Source organism: Equus quagga, chromosome 3 (genome assembly GCF_021613505.1).
Source record: "Equus quagga isolate Etosha38 chromosome 3, UCLA_HA_Equagga_1.0, whole genome shotgun sequence".
NCBI classification, from domain to species: Eukaryota; Metazoa; Chordata; class Mammalia; order Perissodactyla; family Equidae; genus Equus; species Equus quagga.
Window position 1 is genome coordinate 38587178 of NC_060269.1, and position 24891 is coordinate 38612068.

A 24891-nucleotide genomic window follows, 5' to 3' on the forward strand; every position below is an offset into this window, starting at 1 on the left:
GGCAGGATGCCTGGGTGGACCAAGGGAAGGGAACTCGTGCCAAGGAGGAAAGAGGATACCAGTTTGGGAAATGAGCAGGGAGAGGTGGGAGCAGTGGGGCAGGTTTCTGGGGAAGGTCTCCCGGATCTTTCTCTTCTTTGTCGGCAGTCTGTGGGCGGCCTGCAGTCTCAACTGGCATTGCCTCAGGCATGGAGGCCAACGTGGGGCAGTGGCCCTGGCAGGTCAGCATCCGCCACGACTTGCTTCACGTCTGTGCGGCCACCCTCATCTCACAGCGGTGGGTGTTGACGGTAGCGAGCTGCTTACGGTGAGTGCTTCCGGGAGACCCACCAGGGGATGAGGGTGACTGGACCTCCTTGGCGAAGGTCAGAGAGCAGTGTTTGTCGCACTGCCCCATACAGTACATTGTGCTGTAGGTCCAAATGTTTCCTGCGCTAGCTCTCAGTTCAATGCAATTACTCTTAGACTTCAGGCTTCTTATTTGACAGTCATCTTGATTGAAACGAGCGCCTAAAAAAGTTACCACTCCCCACCCCCATCTAAGTCTTTACCCAAGGAGACATTCCCCTCCCTTTACAGCATGCCCACATCTTCACACCACTCTGCATGCACAGTTCTGAGCTCTCTCTTCACTCTCCCTAGGTGACCTTATCCATTCCCATGGTTTAAAATGTCGTATATTTGCTGATAACACCCACATTTACATCACTAGTCTCAAATTCTAAGTCTGATGCATTCCCATTTGGATATCTCACTGGTATCTCAAAGGTAATGTGATCAAAACAGAACTTTAATTTTACCACCATAAATATCCCCAAACCTATGTCTATTGTCTGTCTTTCCCGTCTCACTCAACAACAAAACCAGTTGCTCTATAAATATGAAGCCTTACTTTCCCTCACCCTCCATATCTACTACATACACTAATTCTGTCAGTTTTACTTCCAAAATACATTTTGACTCTAACATACCTGTCCTCGGACCACTGCAATAGTATAATAGATTTTGCTAACTTCATACACATAACAAAGTGATTTTTTCAAAAGTCAGAGGTGAAATCATGTCACTCCCATCTTCAAATCCTCCAGAGGCTGCCCAGGCACCTAGAATAAAACCCAGATGCCCCACTGTGGCCCAAAAACTGTGAATCATCAGATAGCTGCTCATTTTTCCAACCTCATCCCTTTCTACTCCAGGTTTATTTCAACTCCTAGAAACTGCCAAGCTTTCTCACCCTCAGGGCCTTTGCATACTTGACTCCCTTTGTCTGGAATGCTTTTCCTTACAGCTCTCACAGCTGACTCCTACCTCTTAGGACACAGTAGAAAAGTTACCTCTTCTGACTCAGTTGAAAGGCTACCTCTTCAACAAGACTTTCCCTGATCACCCAATCCAAAGACTCTTCCCCTGTCCTTTACTCTCTAACTTAAAATCCTGTTTGTTTTCTTCATAACATTTATCACAATTTAAAATTTTGTACTCGTTTACTTGTTTGTTGTCTCCCCTCCCCTCCCCAACACACACACACAATTCTTAAGACCAAAAGCCCTGTGAGGGCCAGATCATGTCTAAGTCTCATTTATATTTTCAGAAGATGCTCAACACTTATTGAAGGAACAAATGCTTAGAAAGAGAGAGAAGAAAATGCAGCCACCAAAACTATGGGCTCTGCTGTGACACTCCCTGACAGAGTCACAAGAAACCCATGATTATCTGTTCTGCTTCTCTTCTTCTCAGGTCTAAGGACACCAGAAAATATGGTGTATTGGTGGGGTCGCTTCAGGTCGTTGGTCGCCCAGACTCCAAAACGACGATAATACCTGTGTCCAGGATTATTCCCCACCCTGAGTTCCAGGAAAACATATCGAGCGCCATCGCTGTGGCAGAACTGGCCTACCCAGTTTCCTTTAGCCCTGTAATCCTGCCCATCTGCCTCCCCTCATCTGGAGTTCAGCTGAAGAACTCAACCTCCTGCTGGGTGATTGGATGGGGCTATTCTGGAATATACCAATGTGAGGATAAGTAGATTTTCTGAGCTCTGTTTCCTCAACTGACATTCTCCCCCCCTTCTCTCTATCCCACCCCTAGCACCAGATATATTGCACTCTCCAGGCAATTAATCTGAGATACCACAGACTTCAAATTCTCCTTTACCCTGTACCTTCCCTTTGCCTCCTTCATATTTCTTCTGCTGTACTCTCTTTGCTTATTTATATCTGTTTTTGCTCTTGTTTAGCAATAGTGCCAAGACCTTAAAAGTGAAAAGGACAAGGCAATGAACTTAGAGGGTAGTTCTCAGTGTGAGAAGTAATACAGTTCTCCCTCCGCACCTGGGTAGAGTACGTGTGGGTAGGTGGATAGGAAGCAGACATGAAGATGTATTCAGGAAAGTAAGACTGCTCAGCAAGTCCCAAGTCAGACTAGGAGAGTAGAGTTTCAATTTTCTATCAATAATCTTGATTCTTCTCAGTATATTAGAACCACTTCTTTATATTCTATGGAATATAAAAATATATTCCAAAGACAAACAACTTCATTCTCCATCATTCATTGTTTTGGATTTTCCTGAATCACAAGACTTTTCTATTATGTGTGGTATCTGAGCATGGGCAACTGCCTTCAGCCTTGTTCAGACCCAGGGAACTCAGCCTTCAGGCTATTTCCCAAATCAGAAATCAGAAAGCTGCCTAATATGCAGGCAGAATATTTTAAATCAGAGCTATCCCTGAAAATCAGAGGCATGAAATCTATATCCATAGCTAAAATTGCTTCCTAATTTTTTAAGTCAGCTTTCACTCTTGGACCTTACAGATAGGAAACCATCTTATACACTCAAGGAACTGAAAGTGCCCCTCACTGATCTCCAGACATGCAGTGACTACTACCAGAAAGAAACCTTGTTGCACAGAGTCAAGCCCAACATCAGTGAAGCCAGGATCTGCTCCAAACTCCCAGAGGAGCAGATGGATCAGTGTATAGTAAGAATCCATCCTAGAGGCACCTTTCAGAGCCCCTCCCTTCCCCAGTGTGCTTCCTCCACGTCCCCCAACTTCAGAGTCCCTGGGTGAACCCAGGAGAGCCTGGACAGGCCCTAACTCCACAGTTCTTGGCTCAACTATTGGAGAGTCTCTCCCTTTGCACTGTGCATGGCCTAGCCATCTTTCCTCTCTCCCCCAGGGCAGTAGAGGAGATCCCCTGATGTGTCACGTGGAGGATTTCTGGGTCCTGGCAGGAGTGGTGAGCTGGGGATTAAACTGCATCCGAATCAATGAGCCTCGAGTTTATACAAACATCAGTTTCTACAAATCTTGGATTGAGAAGTCAGCCATCTCGCATACTGACTTTTCTTCTACCCCTTGTCTGGAAGTCTCTGGGCTCCCCCTTGTTATGCTTCTGCCTCTCATTTTCCTGGGCCTACCCTAACCGGCTGAGGTCAGTATGGCCAGGGTAAAGTGGCAATTGAGAATGAGGGTGATAGGGGAAATTCTAGAAGTTGAAGATTTTGAAGAGAGATTTTGAAGATTAAGCACAACAGATGCAGTCCTGTTCCCTCTAGACACAGCCCCTATAAACCTAATCTGCTTGTTGCCTTTCTTTCCCCAGGTCAACCCAGAAAGCAAGATCCTCAGTGTTAATAAAGTTTGGTTGATTCTAACTATTATTTCTCATATTCACTCTTTTGATGAAACTGGACACCGGGCCCGGACATGGCACTGCTCATCAAACCATGGTGAGGTGGCGTCCCACATGCCACAACTAGAAGGACCCACAACTAAAAATACACAACTATGTACCAGGGGGCTTTGGGGAGAAAAAGAAAAAAAATGAAATCTAAAAAAAATCTAAAATAACAAAAAACTGACATCTCATTACTTCTGTTGTATTCTATTCTTTAAAAGGGTGTCAACAGGTGTGAATATCAGGAGGCAAGGATCATTGGGGCCATTTTAAAGCCTGCCTTCCATAAGTAGAGTAAGGAAAGTGTCCCATCTAAGGAGGTGAGAGGCTAAGACTGACCATATCTAGCAATTAAATAGAGGCATGCAGGAGTTTAAATAGAGGTATTGGGGGAGAATGCCTTCTGAGTCACCCATTAACCCCTCCCACTGAAAGCACATCATGGTTGTGCTCATAAGTGTTCTGGGGTTAGGGAAGGAGTTTATTAGAGAGATTTCCAGCTCACATTATCCTGTGACCAGAAAGTAGCCTGAGAACATATCTCATATAAGAAATGTATGTGAATACCATGTCTTCTCAGACAAGGGAAACAAAAGAAAAAATAAACAAGTGGGAGTTCATCAGACTAATGAGCTTTGGCAAGGCAAAAGAAACTAGGATCAAAACCAAAAGACAAACCACCAAGAGGAAGAAAAGTTCTGTAAATCATTTATCTGATAAGGGGTTAATCTCCATAATATATAAGGAACTCACACAACTGAGTTCAAACAGCCCGATCAAAAAATGGGCAGAGGATATGAACAGACATTTTTCCAAAGAAGATATACAGATGGCCAATAAACACATGAAAAGGTGTTCAACACCACTAATCATCACGGAAATGCAAATGAAAACTACACTAAGATACCACCTTACGCCTGTTAAAATGGCTATAACCAGTAAGACTAAAAATAACAAATATTGGAGAGGGTGTGGAGAGAAGGGAACACTCATACAGTGCTGGTAGGACTGCAAACTGGTGCAGTCACTATGGAAAATAGTAGGGAAATTCCTCAAAAAACTAAAAATAGACCATACGACCCAGCTATCTCACTACTGGGGATCTACCCAAACAACTTGAAATCAACAATCCAAAGTAACATATGTCCCGCTATGTTCATCACAGCACTATTCACAATAGCCAAGACATGGAAACTATCCAAGTGCCCATCGACTGATGAATAGATAAAGAAGATGTAGTACATATATACAATGGAATACTACTCAGCCATAAGAAGACAAATTCGTCCCATTTGCAACAACATGGAAAGACCTGGAGGGAACTATGCTTAGCAAAATAAGTGATACTGAGAAAGACAAACACTAGATGATTTCACTCTTACATGGAATATAAACAAGCACATGGACAAAGAAAACAGTTCAGTGGTTACCAGGGGAAGGGGGGTTGAGGGTGGATACAAGGGGTGAAGGGGAGCACCTATGTGATGACAGACAAGAAATAATGTACAACTGAAATTTCACAATAATGTAAACTATTATGAACTCAAAAAGACAAGAAAAGAAATGTATGGCTGCTTTATCTCTATCTTTCTCTTGCGCCTCTGTTATACAAAGAGTGGTTAAGAACATGAGATCTGGGGCTGGCCCCGTGGCTGAGTGGTTAAGGTCACGCGCTCGGCTTTGGTGGCCCAAGCTTTCGCCAGTTCAGATCCTGGGCGTGGACGTGGCACCACTCATCAGGCCATGCTGGAGCGGCACCCCACATGCCACACCTAGAGGGACCCACAACTAAAAATACAGAACTATGTACCATGGGGCTTTGGGGAGAAAAAGGAAAAATAAAATCTTAAAAAAAAAAAAAAACAACATGAGATCTGACACTGGCCAGAGCTGGATTAATTTATGGATTTCATAAGATGCTGATTAAAATAATACCAGGATGCTCTGTATTACATGACAAATAGTAGTAAAAAATAATTGGGAGGAGTTTTGGCAAGACAGTGGAATGAACAACAGCAAAGTAAACATCCCTTGCTCAAATTTCATTAAATACCAATAAAATCAGTGTTTGAAAATGAAAATTTCCATTAATAACTGCAGAGATAATTACATAAAAATAAGTAAATTAAATCTGGACCATTAAAAAGCTTTCCATACACATGAAGAAAATAGCAAGAATCTTGAAAAAAACTAATTCCTCAAATACAAAAATCATACAAAGTATAAGCAAGATTCAAAGAATGATTACAATTTATTCTCAAAGGGACACTGTTTATGTTACTAAATCTCAGGGGTTTTTTTTAGATGACAGCACTACAAAATTGCAAGTAAGGCATAATTGGCAGTGTGGACAATGCTTCAGCAAAAGAAAAGATAAACTCACTAAATATGTAGGATTCTAAATAAGTAAAAAAGACAAAAGAATGTGAGAGAAGATGATGGATCTAGACACTACAGCCAAGAAATCCAACAAGGAGGCAGAAGCAGGATTGAGAATCTTAAAATCGCTGGAAGGAACCTTACAAGTTATCTGATACAACTCAACTCAAGGCGTAAGTTTGCTTGTTTAACAGACCCAGTGGATGATCCTTACATTTCTTGATAAAGCAGCACTGGAAAAGTAACTGTTGGGAATGGGGGAATGGGAACTATTTTCACTACACAGCACTGTCACACCCTTGCCCACCAGAATCCTCTAAAACTGAAACTTAACAAATAAAATATACAAATAATGGATGAGATGGAGTGAGATAGTTATCCGTAGAAAGAACCCAAAAAATTTCAGTAAATACATGCCTTACATGTTTTAGTAATAAGCTAAACTTGGAAATTCGGGTATAATCTCAAAGCAACATACCAGGAATGAGATCACACCTGAGAAAGCATAAATTTAATCAACAGTCTTATGCACCAACTGAAGAAAAACAGTATTAGGAAGGGGATGGTCAGCACGGAATCTAAGAAAGCAAAAGCCAGGTAACTATACGAGTTCATCAGACCCTAGACTGTTAAGGGAGAGAGAAACTTTGCATTTATTTAGAAAAATACGTTGTTATGAAGAAGTGCTCTTTCACCTAGTTTTTGTAAAGAAGGCATATTTCATCCTAGTAAGTGAAATGCTCATGGATATTAGCCACTCCATTTGTTCTGATCCAAAGCCTCTTCAAACTACTAATTCGGTTTCCCTACTCAGATCAAGAAGACGTGCGCCCTGGTTGGGAAAAATGAAAATTCCAAATAATGGAAATGAAGAGTCCTCTTTGCAAATAAACGTTCTGGTTCATATACAAGTCTCCTAAGATTTAGTGAGTCCGTCTCTTGAATCTGATCTATTCTACATGCTCTGACAAGCCTGAATTTCAGAAGCTAAAAAGCTAAGGGCCCAGGGGCTGACCCTGTGGCTAAGTGGTTAAGTTCGCGCTCCACTTCGGCGGCCCAGGGTTTTGCCAGTTCACATCGTGGGCGTAGACATGGCACTGCTCATCAAGCCATGCTGAGGCGGCATCCCACATGACACAACTAGAGGGACCCACAACTAAAAATATACAACTATGTACTGGGGGGCCTTGGGAAGAAGAAGGAAAAATAAAATCTTAAAAACAAAAAAAAGCTAAGGGCCCAGAGCCTAGATTGAGATGACTTGAGCCAAGTCATGTTGCCTGTGAAAGATCTGCCTAAGTGGATTCTCTGGGTGACATGACATCTTTATCTCATCTCTAACTATGGCAGGAATTTATATTTTACTTTATGCCCCCTCTGTATTAGTTGCTATGTTGGTCACTTTAAATATTATCTTATTTAGTCCTAACAACTCAAGAAGGTATTAGTTACCCTACCTTTACAAATGAAAGCAAACACACAAAACAACTGAGGCTCAGAGAAGTTAAGTAACTTGCCTATGATTACACAGGTAATATTTGATTAAACAGATTTATCCAGGACTGTCTGACTCAAAAGATTTGGTTCTTTCCACTATATCAAATTACCTCCATTCATTGTTAGAGAGCTCTATTACAGTCCTCAGCTTCCTTATACAATGCCAAAACAACATCTGCCCTTTGGTTCCAGTTATTTGTACCTTTTACACTCCTAGTCTCCATTTATAATAAATTTGGGTGCACACAGCTTTACTTCTCCCTCTGAATAGGTAAAAACAGGCATGAGAAGAGAACCTGTTGTCCTACTCATCTTGACCTTCTAGCAGCATCTAGTATAGTGTCCTGCAAACAGAGTATCAAACCTTATTTTCTAAATAACAAAATGAGAGCTATAGACTATAGAAAGTCAGCTGTCAAAACTACAAGGAAGAATTCCTTCACTATGAGTTTAAGTGAATAAATGTAAGATGGGAAATATTTTTTCTTTTAGTGATCAAAAGATCAAGACCAACTTCTGCAAAGGGGGATTGGTTAAAGGGCAGTAGGGGCCCTGGGCAAGTAAGATGCTCAGAGCAGGATCAGTCCCTGTGGAGAAGGTGAGTGCAGGCAAGGGAAACCATAGACTGGCCAACAAGGCAAAGAGCTGGGATGAAGAAGGTTGTCTCTAAAAGGTTGTCCAGAATTTGGCCCTGACATAATGGATGCCAAGGATATGAACTAGTTCCAGGACACACTGGTTAGTGGAACCAAAGCTAGACTAAAAATTTCTTGTCCAAGAACTAAGACCAAATTGAATCTTTTCATAGAGGGCATACGTGTTTATTGCTGCAAGGTGACAGAAAAGACAAAAGCCAGGGCCTGATACACATGTGCTAGAGAAATCAGCTATTCTTTAGGAGATTGTTTTATAGGGAATTTATTCATTTTCCAATACAATAGATTAATCTAATGGGCTGAATTAGAAAAAAGGCAATGGAATCCATTTGCCCTTCCTGGAAATACAGATAAAACGCCACAAAACTTGCAAATCTACTGTTGTCCCTGTTTTAGTCTCAGCATGCTCAAGAGAACATTGCATCCCTGAAGTGGTATCCTTGCTCTACAGCAGTGGTTCTCAACAGTGATTCTGCCCCCCAGGGGACATCTGGCAATGTCTGGAGACATTTTGGTTGGCACAACTGAGCGTAGGTAGTACTCCTGGCATCTAGGAGGTAAAGGCTAGAATTGCTTCTTAACATCCTGTAACACACAGGACAGCCCCCCAAAACAAAGAATCACCTGGACCAAACTGTCAACAGTGCCAAGGCTGAGAAATGCTGGTCTATAGGCACCATCAACATCAAATTTAAGCCATCATCAAGATGACCTGTTTGCCCAGAATTAAGTTGATATCTAAAACTGGGATATTAGTTCAACAACTACAATAATAAAAACAGCAGCTATTATTTATTATTGCACGCTTAAATAGGCCAAACCCAAGCTAAGTACTTGCTGTATAATTCTTACAAAGATCTTGTAGGGCATTATTATTCTCATTTTGCGAAGATAGAAAGGTTATAACTTGGCCACAGCCACATTATAAGTAATAAAGCTCTTAACACCACCACCACAGTGCCACTCTCCAAACCAACAATTATTTGTACAGCAGGGGTATTTATAGATTAACTTTAATGATAACAGGGTAATGACCTGGGAACAGAGAATCTACAACCTGGAGACAAAGCATGATGAGAGAGGCAGAAAGCTAAAAGAGCTGTCTTCAGGAAAGTCCCTGGAGTGACCATGAAGCACCTACTGTCTTGCTTTCAACTCCTTGGCGTTTCCTTATCTTAGAAGAAGCAAGCGAGCAGTAAAATGGCAGAACCAACATTGCTAAACCAAAAAGAAGAAAAATATTTGTAGGGGAATGTTCTTTGAGGTCATCAACTCATTCCAATGCCTTTATGGTACAACAGGAAAATACAGACCTTAGGGAAAAGGGTTATACAACCCGCCTCTTTGAAAACAACAGAATAGCACTGTTTTGTGGGCTGAAAACCAAAGGAGATTTCTCCAATATGATAAAAGAGTTTAGCTTAGATTTAAAAAGGACTCATGGGTTCCAACTCTCTCTTTAAAAATGGACATTTTCTTACATAGCTCAATGTCATTATCACACCTATCAAGATTAACAATAACTCCTTCATACCATCTAATCCCCAATTCATTGTCAAACCTCCTTGATTGTATCAAAATGTCTTTTTAGAATTGGTTTGTTAAATCAGGATCCAAACAAGGAGCATACCCACTTATGTCTCTTAAATTTCTTTTCAACTAGAGGAGTTTCCCTCTCTTTTTACCCTCACACCATTGACTTATTATAGAAACCAGGTCAGTTGTTTTATAAAATGTCCCACATTCTGGATTTGACTGTTAACTTCCTCATGTTGTAATTTAACTTAACTCCTTTATCCCCTGTATTTGCTGTAAGTGGAAGTAGCTTCAGAGATTCAGGTTTCATTTTTTTTACAAGAATACTTCATTGGATATTGCTTCATACTATGTCATATCAGGAGGCACATGTCTGCCTTATCCTACTTTTCATGATGCTAAGATTGATCAGAGGGTTCAAATAGCTACAGCCTGAGCACTCCATCAACCTTTCATCTAAAGCTTTCAACTATTAATAATCGTTCCTTGAATTAATTATCTCTTGAGGGGCTACATGTGGTGGTTTTCAAATTCTATCAGTCCAACCACATTTATTAGCTGGAATTCTTCCCTCATTAACTAAACTCATTTTTTTACTCTGAATGACAATCTGGACAAGAAAAGCAAGACAACTATTTAATTTGTTCCTTTTACTTCTCATTTTCAGCGTAAGGAGCTGGTGTCTTAGTTACCTCCAATAAAGCTTATTTCCAACTAAATGGAAACCAATACCAAAAACATATTTTTATAAAGCATTTAAACAAAAGAGAAAAGAAGAGATTCTGTGAGCAATCTAACCAATATGTAAAGAGTATTAATCAGCAACTTCAGATTTGTCCAGGAATACAGAAGTCCAAGGATCTAGGACAACCACAAGACCTTCACAGGGAAAGGAGTGTCTAGCAAATTTCCATTCCTTTGATAAATCAACAGAAAGACCTCTACAGAGCTTTGATATCTTTGCAAAATGACTACCTTTACTGCAAACATGACTTGAAGGCACATCTCAAATTTGAGATGAGGTCTGACTTTTTAAAAATCTATACTTAAATGAGTTGACTGAATAGTTAAAATTGCCTGTAAGTACCATAAATTAATTGGAATGCCCACATAGATGGTTGTGATATGAATAGGAAATCTTTTTCTTCAATTAAATGAGCAGGATAAAATTGGAGACTGCAATATTAATTTCAGAAAAAATCAAGTTGAAAAGTACTAAGAGAGTCATTACATAATGATAAAAAGCACAGAGAGTGATAGATACATAATCAGAATGAATATATAAACCACATGCACAAAAACAGGATGCATAAAACAAGAACTGTTAAAAATGTATAGAGGAACTAACATAAATGTAATAGTAGGAGATTTTCATCTCCATCGAGCAGATACAAATAGAAGACAAGAGGATCTGAAAAACACAGGCAAAAATTCATAGTTGGGGCAGTCAGTAAATAAGTAACAGAAAATTAACTTTTTTCAAGTGTTCACTTCTAAAATCTTAAAAAAATGTGTTTAAAGAGGTAGACATCTTACTGCACTGAGATATAGCAAATCTGGCATCTGTCCCAATACAACAGTCTCTGCTGCTTAGCTGGCCATATTTTTGCATCCTCATCTTTCCTGCTTCCTGCATAACGGCACTTACTCCAAAGACAATTAGTCCATAGCCGTGAACCTGTGGCCTGGTAAGAAAAGATGATCTGTCCAAATTCTTGGGAATCTGAACGGAAAATGAGGAAAAACTTGAGGCATTTATGGTAGGATAGAAAGAAACGACATGAACTGTGGTTGAGCCATATTAATGGCAAAGGACCAGAATGAAGATCCTGAACTCCTGCTATGAGCTCTTTTGAGCCATCATGAATCCTGAGATCCCTTCCAGCTCTGGTCTCCCACTCTGGTCTCCAAGTCTGTCCCATGATAGCTCCAGATGTCCTTGTTACTCTGTTCTCCTCACTGTTCCATAGATATCTGTATACGTTTGCTAGGGCTGTCATAACAAGCCACAGACGGAGTGGCTTAAAGAACAGAAATTTGTTTTCTCACAGTTCTAGGGGTGAGAAGTCTGATATCAAGGTGTCAGCAGGGTTGGTTCCTCCTGAGGGAAGTGAAGGAAGGATCTATTCCAGGCTTCTGCGGCTTGTAGAAAGCCGTCTTCTCCCTCTGTATGAGTCTGTGTCCACATTTTCTCTTTCTATAAGGACACCAGTCATACTGGATTAAGGCCCACCCTCAGTGACCTAATTTTATCTTAATTGCATCTTTAAAGACATTATCTCCAAACATGGTCATAATCTTTTCTTTTTTTCCTGCTTTTTACTCCCCAAATCCCCCCCGTACATAGCTGTATATTTTTAGTTGTGGGTCCTTCTAGTTGTGGCACGTGGGACGCCGCCTCAACATGGCCTAACGAGTGGTGCCGTGTCCGTGCCTAGGATCCGAACCCTGGGCTGCCGAAGTGGAGCGTGTGAACTTAACCACTCAGCCACGGGGCTGGCCCCATGGTCATATTCTGATCAGCACTTCAATGTATAAATTCTTTGGGAGACACATTTCAGCCCATAACAATATGTTTAAGATAATCCCCTCTTTGCTTAAGCTAGTTTAAGTGGGACTCTGTTGCTTATAACTGAATAAACCTTACCAAAATAGCTACATTGTCTGGTCTTCTATTATTTTTTAATTAATCATATGTTTCTTCCAAACCTCCCAATATTTTAAGCTATAAGAGAGCGATAACATGCTTTAACAGTTTACTGAATTCTGCCTCCACAGACCTAGAACCCTACAAACAATTGATACAGAAAACACAAAAGGCACAGGGAAGAAGTCTGTAGCTGATGCTGTGCTGCACCACCCAGACCCCCTTTCAGGACTGAAGCATTCATTCTCCTAGCAACCAGCAGTGGTGGCTGCTAACAGTTCACAGCTAAGCCCTATGCCAAGAATTGCCAACAGAGCCACCTCATAACAGGTAATGCTCCCTCCTAGGAGGCAGCCTACATCCAATCATGCAAAAGGTCAAAGGCCCAGCCTTCTTATCTCAGTTCAGGACATCTCTGAAGGGCCACCCCAGCTCCAGAGCAATTTGTAGGACTGGCTGAGGCCTCTGTTGCAAATATATTACAGTCTAATTCTCCCTCTGCCAATCCTGCTTCCATCCCCTCTTGAAGCAGTGATCCTGAGACCACTCCCCAATAAACTTCTTGCATACAAATTTCTGTCTTAGAGTCTATTCCCTGGAAAATCTGACTTGTAATATTCTATGGCTAACACTGTAATGAAGATGAAAACAAAAAACTGAGGAAAAATTAGCCAGGTACTGGATTTATTTCCTCTTTTCCATTTCTTGCTTTTGAAGAATCCTGTCCACCTCCTGCTTCCTTGCTAGAGGAGACAGAGTCCTGTTCCTTCCAGTGCCCTCCAATCTGCTCCAGGCAGGCAGCTACTGCCCTCACCCCTCCTACCTCCCCTCCTCCACCCAACAGGCAGGAACCCCAGACACTCTGTCCTCCCTGGACAGCAGGGGGCACCTCAGGCACCAGCTCCTCCCCCTGGGTCCTGCAGCTGCACTTCTGAAGTGCCATCCCTTCAGTGTCTGGCCCTAGGTAAAAAACAAAGGATAGGAACGGGGTGAAGCAGAGGAATCCAAACAGGAGGAGAAGCTGGTCCTGTGCCCCTTCTCTGGCTGCTCCCCAGCTGGCCCCTCTCTGGGAGCCTGAGTCCAGGAAACAGGAAGCGCTGATTCTGAGGTCAGAGACATGGGCCCTGCTGGCTGTGCCTTTCTACTATCCCTTCTGCCAGGTAAGTCCCTGAGGTGCAGTGGGGAAGGGACAGGCAGAGGGTTTTGGGCTCAATAAGTTATCATATAGAATAATACGACACTTCACCCACGGGATGTTACTGTTGAATAGTGCGCCCTGAGAAAGTCCTGAGAGGATACTATATGCCTGGCACCATTCCAAGGCTCTTGGATGTAGCAGGAACCAAAACAAAGATCTGTACCCTCATGGGGCTTATAATCAATGCACATATTAAATATGTAAATCATCAAGCATGTTAGAAAGAAATACTGTGAAAGGAAAGAGGCATCTAGAATGCAGGGGCAGGAGGCATATTGTAATTTTAAATAGGGTAGTCAAAGAAGGTTTCAGTAAGGAGTCATTTGAGCAAAGACTTGAAGGAGATGACTGATTTAGCTAAGAGAATCTAGGAAAAAAGCATTTCAAGCAGTGGGAACTCAAAGTACAAACACTATTCAATGATTTCAGGCACAAGCTGTTCATTTATTTTTCTTGCTCACAGTCATTTATAAGCAGAGTAGGCTGAGAGTAGCAAAAAGATAGCAGGGAGCAAAAAAGATATACAAGTACTACAAAATGTCAATTCAGTTAAAGAAAACAGGACAAAAGTAAGCAGCTTATAAACCTCTAAAACATCTGAAAGCATCATTGGATTTACAACCTACATACTTGATAGTCCTGATGACAACCTTGAATCATCAAGTAAAAGTTAGATTATGTTCCATGTATGCTGCTAAAGAAGGCAGGTAAGTATGTAATTATCAAGATCCCCACTAACGGGTAGACATTTATAAAAATTTGGCCTTTAACATCAACCTGAGACATTTCAATATATGGAAAGCCTCTCTGTTCAGTGAATCTAGATATAAGATGTGTCATTATACTTTAATGATACGGTATGTCTATCTTAGGGTCTTGCCCATGTTCTTCTCCCAAAAAGAAAGATCTGCCAGGTGAGTGGTCTCCACTTAGGCCCAAGACTACTGGGTTTAGAACTGGAATAGGATGGAGTATGGAGGCTAGGGAGGACTCAGGTCCTAGGAATGGATGGGAGTTTGGGGATGATGAGAAGATGGAACCAGAGGAACAGGACACACAGATTTCCACACTTCCCTCTCTCCTCTTTCTCTAGTGTGTGGACACACTGTATCCTGGAGCCTTGTTGTGGGTGGCCAGGATGCTGTTGCAGGGCACTCGCCTTGGCAGGTCAGCTTGCACTTGGGCCAGATCCACATCTGTGGAGATTCCCTCATCAGTGTGAGGTGGATACTGACAGCAGCACACTACATGCAATGATGAATTCTAGCTGGTGGCTAGCACAAAGATAGGTTCTCAATAAATACTTGAATGATTTCATGAATGAATCAACAGACAAATCAAAGTGGTAAGATGGGTAGGCAGAAGGAAACTCTAGGTCACCTTGGACTAGGGACAGGGCGTAGAGGTAGAAAAAGAAATGATGATCTCAAGATAGGCACTATATTAGAAACTTTTCTTACTTTTTGCCAAATCACTTCCTAAACGCCAGTCAGGGAATTTTGTCTTAAGCTTTTTTGGGGTCACAATCTGAGCTCTCTCTCAGAGCTATTGCTGTGGGAGAAGGTGCCATGTGGTGAGTAGCCTTAGGGAGAGGCCCATATAAAACTGACGTCTCCAGCCAACAGCTAGTGAAGACTCAGAGCCTGCCAATATAAGTGAGTTTGGAAACAGATGCTTCCAGAGTTAAGCTTTGAGATGACTGCAGCCCACCTTGATTGCAGCCTCTTGAGAGACCTTGAGTCAGAGGCATTCATCTAAGTCACACCTGATTCCTGACCCACAGAAACTGTGAGATAAATGTATGTTGTTTAAGCCTCAAAGCTTTTGGATAACTCGCTATGCAACAACAGATAACTAACATATACAGAAATCAAAATGATAGGACTTTTCAATAACAACACTGAAAGCTCAAAGAAAATACAGTAAGAACTTTAAAATGCTGAGGGAAAATTACTTCCAGACTAGAATTCTACCCATATACAAACTATCAATCAAGTGTGGGATAGAATTAACACATTTTCAAATTTACAAAGCAGTAAAAATATTACCTCTTATGCACATTTTCTCAGGAAGCATAGGAGAATGTGCTTCACCAAAATGGGGGGGGGGGGGGGGCAGGAAAACATGAGATCCAGAAAAAAAAGAGATGGAACACAGAAGAGAATCCCCAGGAAAATCATCAAGAAAAGTGCCAAGATTGGAGCAAGAGGACAGAGGTCTCCAGAAAAGATACTATGTATGGGTTGAATGCCTGAGAATATTCAACACTGAGAGATTTACACTTCTGGCAGAGAGTTTGAGGAATGATGAATTAGTAATAGATATACAGAAAACTAAGAAAACAAAGAAGGGAGACCACATTATTAACTCCAGGAGAAGCAGAAAGTTTTACAAGAAATGTAATCACAGTACCCAATATGGCCCAGTAGCAAATAATGTTTACATAGTCACAAGAACATACACTTTTAAGTACTGATCCAACAAAAGTTGTACTACTAGGATAAGAGGATGGTGAAAAGGAAGTGGGGGGTTGGCAGTGATTGTTGGGTCAATCCTCACCTTCTACAGTAAAAATACGATATTCTAAAACTGAAAGAAAAAAAATTTAATAGCAATATTTAGGATTTTTTTAAAATACCAGGGAAAATACTAAAAGAAAGAGCTAAGAATTGAAAGATATTGCCTTTGGATAGTGTGAACTGAGGGCAATAAGGCAGAGAACTTCTGTTTTTTATTTATTTATTTTGTATATCTTATCAAACTACTTGACAATTTAAATAGTATATATATATATATGAACTTTTACATATGTGTGTATATATACATAAAAAAACTTAAGTGGTTTTACTTTGCTTTAAATTTTTATTCAGAAATAAAGTATGTGCTGAGAAACAAAAACTGGCAATTAAGCATTACAGGTGATGGCTGAAATCATGGAGAATGGGAGAGGAGAATAAGAGAATTAGGGAGAAAATGCAGGACAAAACTCTGGCTATCAGCATATAAGAGGAGACCATAGAAACAGTGGACAACAGAAGAAAGAGTGATCAGGGAGGGAAGGAGAAAAGGAGACAAACCAACTCCAGTCAAAGTTGGAAGCAGTCTGGTTAATTCCAAATCTGTTACCCTCCTTTCTTGCCTTGAGACTTAGTGCTACACATAGGCAGCTTGTTCTGATCCAGCTGTAGCACATAAGCATGCTCCACTTTTATTCTCCTCTTTCTCTTCCCCTTAGGACCTGGATTCCTTGGTTACACACTGTCTGGCTGGAATTGATTAAAATAGGCTATTCACATAAAGGGATAAAGCATCATGTATCCAAAATCATCATCCATCCCAAATTCCAAAATACAACTGCAGACATTGCCTTCTTGAAACTGGTCTCTAGAATCACCTTCACTTCTTTCATCCTGCCCATCTGCTTGCCCAGTATCACAAAGCAGTTAACAGTTCCAGGCTCTTGCTGGGTGATTGGATGGGGAAAAGTAAAGGAAAGTGAAGGTGAGAATGGGTAGTCAAGGGGATGGTTTTATATGTCATCCTCTTGTACCCACTCCAGAACATTCACATTTTAGGCATGTCATTACTATGGCAAATATTTTTCAACAAAACCAGATCAACCTATCAACCTTTGATATTTTCTATAAGTCTTCAAATAAAATGTCTTTTTTCACACTCATATGTTTATTTTATTTATTCATATCCTGCCTAGAGTCTATAGCTGCAAGAGCAGATACTAACAATTTAAACACATAATTACCTCTCTGAAACAGAGATTAACAAATCTGATTTAAAGTTTAGAGAGAGTCTAGTATTTTTTTTTTTCTTTTTTGAGAAAGATTAGCCCTGAGCTAATATCTGCTGCCAATCCTCTTTTTGCTGAGGAAGACTGGCTCTGAGCTAACGTCCAGGCCCATCTTCCTCTACTTTATATGTGAGACGCCGACCACAGCATGGCGTGCCAAGAGGTGCCATGTCTACACCTGGGATCCGAACCGCAAACCCCGGGCCGCCAAAGCAGAATGTGCAAACTTAACCGCTGTGCCACCGGGCTGGCCCCTAGCATTTTTTAAAATCTATTTTTAAAGTGTTGTGTTAACTCTTTCCCAAGATGGAGTAAAGACAAGACAGGAAATGAACTGGGAGCAGAAAAATGGGAAAGCAAGAAGTTTTAGAATGCTTCAGAATACCCACATCTTTACCTAATCAAAATGCATCAGAATTCCTTCTTGTTTAGAACATTAGGGAATACCCCACATTAGCACATTACAAAAACCTCACATACAGAAACTACTTTGAATTATCCGGTGTTTTAGATTAACTGTACCCCAAAAATTCTTTCATTAGCAAAAATGACTGGAAAGTGATTGTGTTTTTAGATTCCCATTCAGAGATTTCTGCACACCATGACTGAATGTTGCCCCTGCCCCTTTCCAGATTGCTTTTCCTTTCATTCCTCTCTTTCTCTACAGATACTGATTACCATTCCAACCTCCAGGAAGCAGAAATGCTCATCACTGACTGCCAGGCTTGGGAACAACGCTACAACCCAATAGGTTTCTCATTGCCAGAATTAGAGCAGGTCATCAAAGAAGACAGGATTTGTGTTGGTGATACTCATAAAATGAAGGATGGTTGCAAGGTCTGAGTTGGCTCCTGAAATTTTTTTTTTAACATGAGATCTTAATTTGGATCCAGGTTTTCCTAACTGTAAACAACAGTGGATTAGAAATCAGGAGACAAGGGTTCTCACAATAATTCTTGTGTTACCCTGAAGAAGTCACTTAACCTTTATCTATGAATTTAATCTCTTCAACTGTTGATCTAAAGCAATGCTAACCATTGGTCATTAGGTTTTCAGACTTGTTCACTTTTATAAATATATTAAAAGGTTGACACAGAATTAACTTTTATATTTTTTCAAGTAAGAATATTTCATTCTACAGTTGAGATGTCATTCTATTGTCTACTGATCGTAACTGTCTGATGAAAAATCAACCACGATTTGTGTCTTCCTCTATTGAGTGTGATGGGTTGTTTTGCTCTGCCTGCTTTCTATATATTTTCTTTCATATTTGATTGTCAGAAGTTTGAATGTGATGAGCTAGGTGTGATGTTCTTTGTATTTATCCTATTTGGAATTCATTGAATTTTTGTGTTTTTAATCTAGTCTTTTATCTTTCACCAAAACTTGAGAAAATTTCATTCATGATTTCTTCAAATATTATTCTGCCTCATTTCTCTCTTCTCCTGTTCTAGTCGAGTCCAGAAATCTATAAGTTATACCTTTTGATATTTTCACCCAGGTCCCAGATACTCTGTTCATTTTATTTTTACCTTTTTCTGTTCTTCAAATTGGATCATTTTAAATTAGTCTATATTCAAGATCATTGCCTCTTTCTCTTGTCAGCTACATTTGACTGTTAAGTTCATTTAAAGAAATTTTTATTTCAGATTTGTTTTAGTTCTAGAATGACCATTTGGTTTTATTCTACCCCCCACACACATGCTATGTTTCTATATATCTGCCACGACTTCCCATCTGGATATTCAGTATTTGGCAATCAAACAACAGTGAGACACAGCTTCACACCCAGTGGGATACTAGAATCAAGATAGATAATAACAAGAGCTGACAAGAATGTGGAGAAATTGGAACCTTCATATACCTAGTGGGAATGTAAAATGATGCAGGCACTTTGGAAAACTGTCTAGTAGTTTCTCAAAATGTTAAATATAGAGTTACTATATGACGGAGGAATCCCACTCCTAGGTATATACCCAAGAGAAATGAAAACCTAAGTCAATAAGAAATTTCCTGAATGTTCATGAATGTTCATAGCAGCATTATTCATAATAGCCAAAAAATGTCCAATTGTTGATCAGATAAACAAAATGTGGTATATCCATATAATGGCATATTATTTGGCCATAAAAAAGAATAGAGTACTGATAAATGCCACGTCATGGGTGAACCTTGGAAAAAAGTATGCTAAGTGAAAGAAGCCAAACACAAAAGGTCACATATTATATGATTCCACTTATACAAAATTTCCAGAATATGCAAATCCACAGAGGCAGAAAGTAGATTACCACTTGGCCGAGGGCTGGGAGGGTTGGAAGGAAATGAGGGTGACTGCTAATGGGTACAAGGTTTCTTTTGAGGGTGATGAAAATGTGCTAAAACAGATTGTGGTGATGGTTGAACAGTGTGAGTATACTAAATACCATTGAATTGTACACTTTAAATGGGTGAATTGTGTAGTATGTGAATTATATTTCAATAAAGCTCTTACAAAAAGAAAGAGACAGCAAGATTGAGAGACATACCACAACTACTATCACTATCATTTTATATAATAAAGGATTATTTTAACACTAAAAAAAGGCAATAAAAACCTAAGAATAGAAAAATAAGGATAGTTTATTCAATTAAATAAATTTAGAGGAAAAACTCACCCCATTAATTTCTCTTTTTTATTAAAGATGATTATTTTCAAACTATTGATATATCTAGCTAAGGTCTCTGCCAATTTCAAATTCTGATTCTAGAATTCCCGTGATCTCCCCCTCATGAAGTTGGAAATCCCACTCCAGAGTTCTGGAGCTCCATGGGGACCACTGTCCCGTTCTAAGGAGCTCTCTACCTCTTATGACTACTCTCCTCTTCATGGTGCCTTTTCACTATGCTCACGACCTTTATCTCCTCCTTAGGGTGATTCTGGAGGGCCTCTGTCATGTCATATTAATGGTGTATGGATCCAGATTGGATTGGTAAACTGGGGAATAAGATGTGGTAAATCTCTGCCTAGAGTATACACCAATGTGATCTACTACCAAAAATGGGTTAACACCACTATCTCAAGAGCTGAGATCTTGAGTGCCAACAATCTGGACTTATCTGACTTCTTGTTCCCTATTGTACGGCTCTCTCTGGCTCTCCTGGGACCCTCCTGTGCCTTCGGGCCTAACATTTTATCAGGAGAGTAGTCAGTATAGCTGAAGCCACTGGCCAAGTACAGGGCTAGGAAGGGAATGCATGGAGAATAAGCCCCAGGTGCAGAGAACTCAAAGGACAGTCACTGGGACTCTGGATGACTTCATTAAAATAATTAGAAATTATTTTGGTTTTATGGTTCTTGATTCTGGAAGTATGTTTCAGTGGTTGGAAAGTGAACAGCTGAGAAATAAGGCGCCATTTCTGTGCATGACATTCTTTGTTCCCGAGTATGCACCTTGCAAGGCAGGAAGCATGCCTTCTATAAATACTTATTTATAGACACAAATTAAATGGCTACTAGAGAAGCAGACAAGAAAAAAGTATTGGTGAAGGCAAAAGAGAAGGTCCTAAGGAAGGTCCTATAACGGTTTACTTCATACCCATGGGTTGCATGTTGGGCTTCTTACCTGATCTATGTTTCTCATCTCCTCTACTATCCTACACTTCCCCTTTAGGGATAGCAAGGGGTTGAATGAGAAATGCATATATGTAGTTCAACTCTGAATTTTTCTGAAATTTTTACTTTTTGAAATACCAATGTGAACTACTACCAAAAATGGATTAATGCTATGATCTCTAGTTCCAAGGTCTTAGGTTTCAATAATCTGGATCTATCCAGGTTGTTTAACGTCACTTCTATAACAAAGTACTTTAAATGTTTATAAGGAAAAGACTAGCCTTTGCTTAACCAGCATACTTCTTTTTGTTAAACAGTCACATGACCTATCCTATTTCCTTCTCTGCCTAAGCTTCCAGGAGCTCAGAGCAAAGTTTTATACTCCATTTCAGTTACTATCTTTATCCTAGATTACGTAATTTAATTCCACTCATACCCCCTTTTATTTAAATCATCCTCCATTTCATATTTGCTTGAACTTAAGTTTTATTGCATCTGTACTTTTTATGGTAAGTTAACTTTCAAAAGTAATTTTTTGCAGAAATAAATACATTTAATAGGAGGTGAGGGTAGGTTTGGAAGCTTAAAATCCTTGCTGACCCTTAACCTCACTCTCATCTGGACTGCCACTATAGCCTCCTAAATGGCATTCCCAGGTCCTTTCCCTTGGTTAGACCTATGCTCAACTCCATTTATTCTCCACAGCATTCAGACTAGTGTTCTAAAAATGAAAAAAAAAATACGTTTCTCCCTTTTTCCTCTGCTTACACACTCCAGAAGTATACCATTGCTCACAGAATAAGGACCAAAGTCCTTAAAAGGGCCTACAAAGCCCTGCAGGATATGACCCCAGCCTGCCTCTTCAGCCTCATTCGGCCTCACTGCTCTCTATGCTTTCACTTCCTCCAATGCTCCAAGCCCCTTCTCAGCACTGGACTTTCGCATCTACTATTCCCTCTGCCCTGCTGCCTTTGCCTAGTTAATTCTTACAGTGCCTTCAGATCTCAGTTCACCCTTCACTGCTTCATGGAAGCTGTCCGCAGCTCTCCTGACCAGAACAAATCCCCCTAGTATATATTTTCATAGCACCATGTAGCCCTCCTTTATAGGACTCAACATAGCTGTAATTTAACATTCATTTGTGTAATTCCCTAATTAATATACATCTGTCTTACCAAAATGTAAGGCCCATGAGTAAGAATATTTTGTTTTTGCTAATCACTATATCCCAGTCTCAATAAATATTTGTTGACTGAATGATAAGCACTCAACCTCTCTGTCTCCCCAACTGAGAACCTGGGTATTTTGTTTACCGAGGTAGCCTAGAACCTGGCACAATGTCTTGCACGAAGTAGGTTTTCAAATATTAGTTAAATAAGAGGATGAAGGAAGGAAAGAATTTCAGTCCTGTTCTCCTTCTCACATCTCTTCAGCCATAAGGAACAAAGGAGAGAATGGAGTACACAAAAGCAGGTAAATCGAAACGTTTCTCAGACACAAGAATTCAAGCTAAGCAAGCTCTGGAATGACACAGAGAACAAAGCAAAATGGCAAATGAGAGCAAAGAAGAGAGAAAAGAGAGGCAAAGAAGGAAAATGGAGGAGAAAGAACAGACTAAAATTAAGAGCTGGTGAAGAACAAATAGGAAGAGAAAGCATACAAATGTATAAGTCAGGACAACACAGCACGGGACATAAAGAAAGTCAAGAAAGCCAAAATACTGCTTCCTATCATTCCTCCAGACCCTAAGGAAGCAACTGTTCCACAGCATGGGATCTGCCAAAAGTTTTCTCGTGAACCTAGAGCTGAAACTTAAAACTTTTGGAGGGACCAGCCCACTCAAGTGGAAAGAAAGGGATATAGAAAGAAGATGACCACATGACCACTACTGGTTGGATATACCAAGGATAAGCAGCACCTGACTTAACAGCTGCCCAAGGGGCAGTGGGCAGTTGGCCTAGCATCTTACCCAACGGATGCACTCATTACTGGACAACCCAACAGATCCCTTCTCCTGGGAAGTCTGAATGTAGGTCGGATAACATGGCAGCATACATTCAACAGTATTAAGTGGCCACACACCATGTCCCAAGCACCATTTGAGGCACTGAGGATACTGCAGTACATACAATACAGCAGGCCTGTCTTCAAGGATTTTACATTCCAGTGGGGGAGAAAAACAATAAAGAATTGCAAAATAAATGTTTATTATAATGTCATGTACAGGAAAGTCTGATAAAGAAAAATAAAACAGAAGAAGCAGTATCAGGGGGAGATTCCACTTTATATAGAATGGTCAAGGAAGTTTCTCTAAGGAGATGACATCTTATAGAGACCTGTATGAAGGAGTGAAGCAAAATAAAAACTTGGGAAAGAACATTCTAGGAGGAGAGAACAAGTACAAAGGTTCTGAAGTAGGAGTATGCTAGGGGTGTGTGTGAGGAAGAACAGAGAGGTCAACGCTGGAAGACTGTGAACAAAGGGTAGCAACTGAGACCAAAGAGGAGCAGGGGGCAGGTCCTGCAGAGCCGAGTAAGCCTCAGTAAGGACTCTGAATTTTATTCTCAGTGAGATGAGAAGACACTGAGAGCAGGGGAATGATGAAAGAATAGAAAATCCCACACCACCGACCATGAGAGTGTGCGCAGGCCATGAGGGGGCTAGGATGGTAGAGAGGGTAGTTGGATGGTGGCAGACTTAGATAAGAAGCAGAAAGAACGAGAATCAGATACCACAATACCTTGCATCCCATGCACGCGCTAATGAGCAAAACACTAGAAGGCTACGGTACCCTGAACATCAGTATGGAAGGTGATTCCATGAGGCTGTGTGCTGTTTCCTGCCTTCCCTGTTCCCCATCTGCACTACCCTTAGAATATGGTCCAATTTACCAAAGTGAAGAAAGGCCCAAGCCCAAGTTTCTTATCATCTACTTGACAATTCATCACTAAGATACCTACCTACCTTACTTCCTATTTGTTTTTCCCTTCTTACCCAGACCAACGTTCTTCTCATTCCTTCATCCCTCAAGGCCTTATTTTATCTGTCCTCCATACTTGAAATACCCTTCCCTTGTACATCTCAACCCATTTATTTCTGTCCCTTGATAAGAAAAGGAGTTAGTGAATATACGGAAAACACCTTCAAAGAACCCAAGGAAATGATTTTAAAAATTAACAGGGAATGGGTGGGGGCTGGCCCCGTGGCCGAGTGGTTAAGTTCGCGCGCTCCGCTGCAGGCGGCCCAGTGTTTCGTTAGTTCGAATCCTGGGCGCGGACATGGCACTGCTCATCAGACCACGCTGAGGCAGCGTCCCACATACCACAACTAGAAGAACCCACAACGAAGAATACACAACTATGTACCGGGGGGCTTTGGGGAGAAAAAGGAAAAATTAAATCTTTAAAAAAAAAAAATTAACAGGGAATGGGTGAACTGTATGGTATGTAAATTATATCTCAATAAAGTTGTTTTTAAAAATGGACAGGGAAGTTTTCCTCCTGCTTAAATTAAACAAAAAAACAACTAGTCTGTGATGTATTTAGGGCTCTCTAAAGATCTTCTAAATAATTCTTGTGATTGTATTACAAAAAAGGACTCTAACTAAATACATTTTCTGTTTCAATTGCTAAAACACAAAATGTAAAGTTTAACTCAATAGATGAGATACAGCATCTGGTAACACATTACTGGAGAAAAAATATCAATAAACATTTGTATTCACAAAACTAAAATGTCATGCACTTACTAGGGACAAATTTAGTCAGTGACACCGCAACTTACCAAATGAGGAGGAAATAAATAGGGACAACCTTAAACTCTATTTTGGAGGGTGCCTCAACAGCATTCCTCCCTTAAAAATCTATTTTAAAAATTTGCAGGGGCCGGCTCAAGGGCACAGCG

At 40.5% G+C, this 24891-nt stretch overlaps 2 protein-coding genes across 11 annotated transcripts in view; one reads left to right on the forward strand and one right to left on the reverse strand.

Annotated features, from left to right (window-relative positions):
- SH3D19 (SH3 domain containing 19) overlaps nucleotides 1-24891 on the reverse strand; it is a 161389-nt gene that overhangs the window by 115653 nt on the left and 20845 nt on the right. The window lies entirely within an intron of this gene.
- On the forward strand, nucleotides 13511-20581 carry PRSS48 (serine protease 48). The gene is made up of 6 exons (XM_046655998.1): nucleotides 13511-13553; nucleotides 14464-14505; nucleotides 14685-14845; nucleotides 16825-17086; nucleotides 18064-18233; nucleotides 20306-20581. The coding sequence occupies exons 1-6, from the start codon at nucleotides 13511-13513 to the stop codon at nucleotides 20579-20581; spliced, it is 954 nt and encodes a 317-aa protein (XP_046511954.1).

Bases quoted from the DNA above. Each gene is read 5' to 3' on its own strand.
- PRSS48 (XM_046655998.1), top strand. From the start codon at position 13,511: ATGGGCCCTGCTGGCTGTGCCTTTCTACTATCCCTTCTGCCAG. The intron at 13,554-14,463 runs GTAAGTCCCTGA...TGTCTATCTTAG, and splicing joins TCTACTATCCCTTCTGCCAG to GGTCTTGCCCATGTTCTTCT. The intron at 14,506-14,684 runs GTGAGTGGTCTC...CTCTTTCTCTAG, and splicing joins CAAAAAGAAAGATCTGCCAG to TGTGTGGACACACTGTATCC.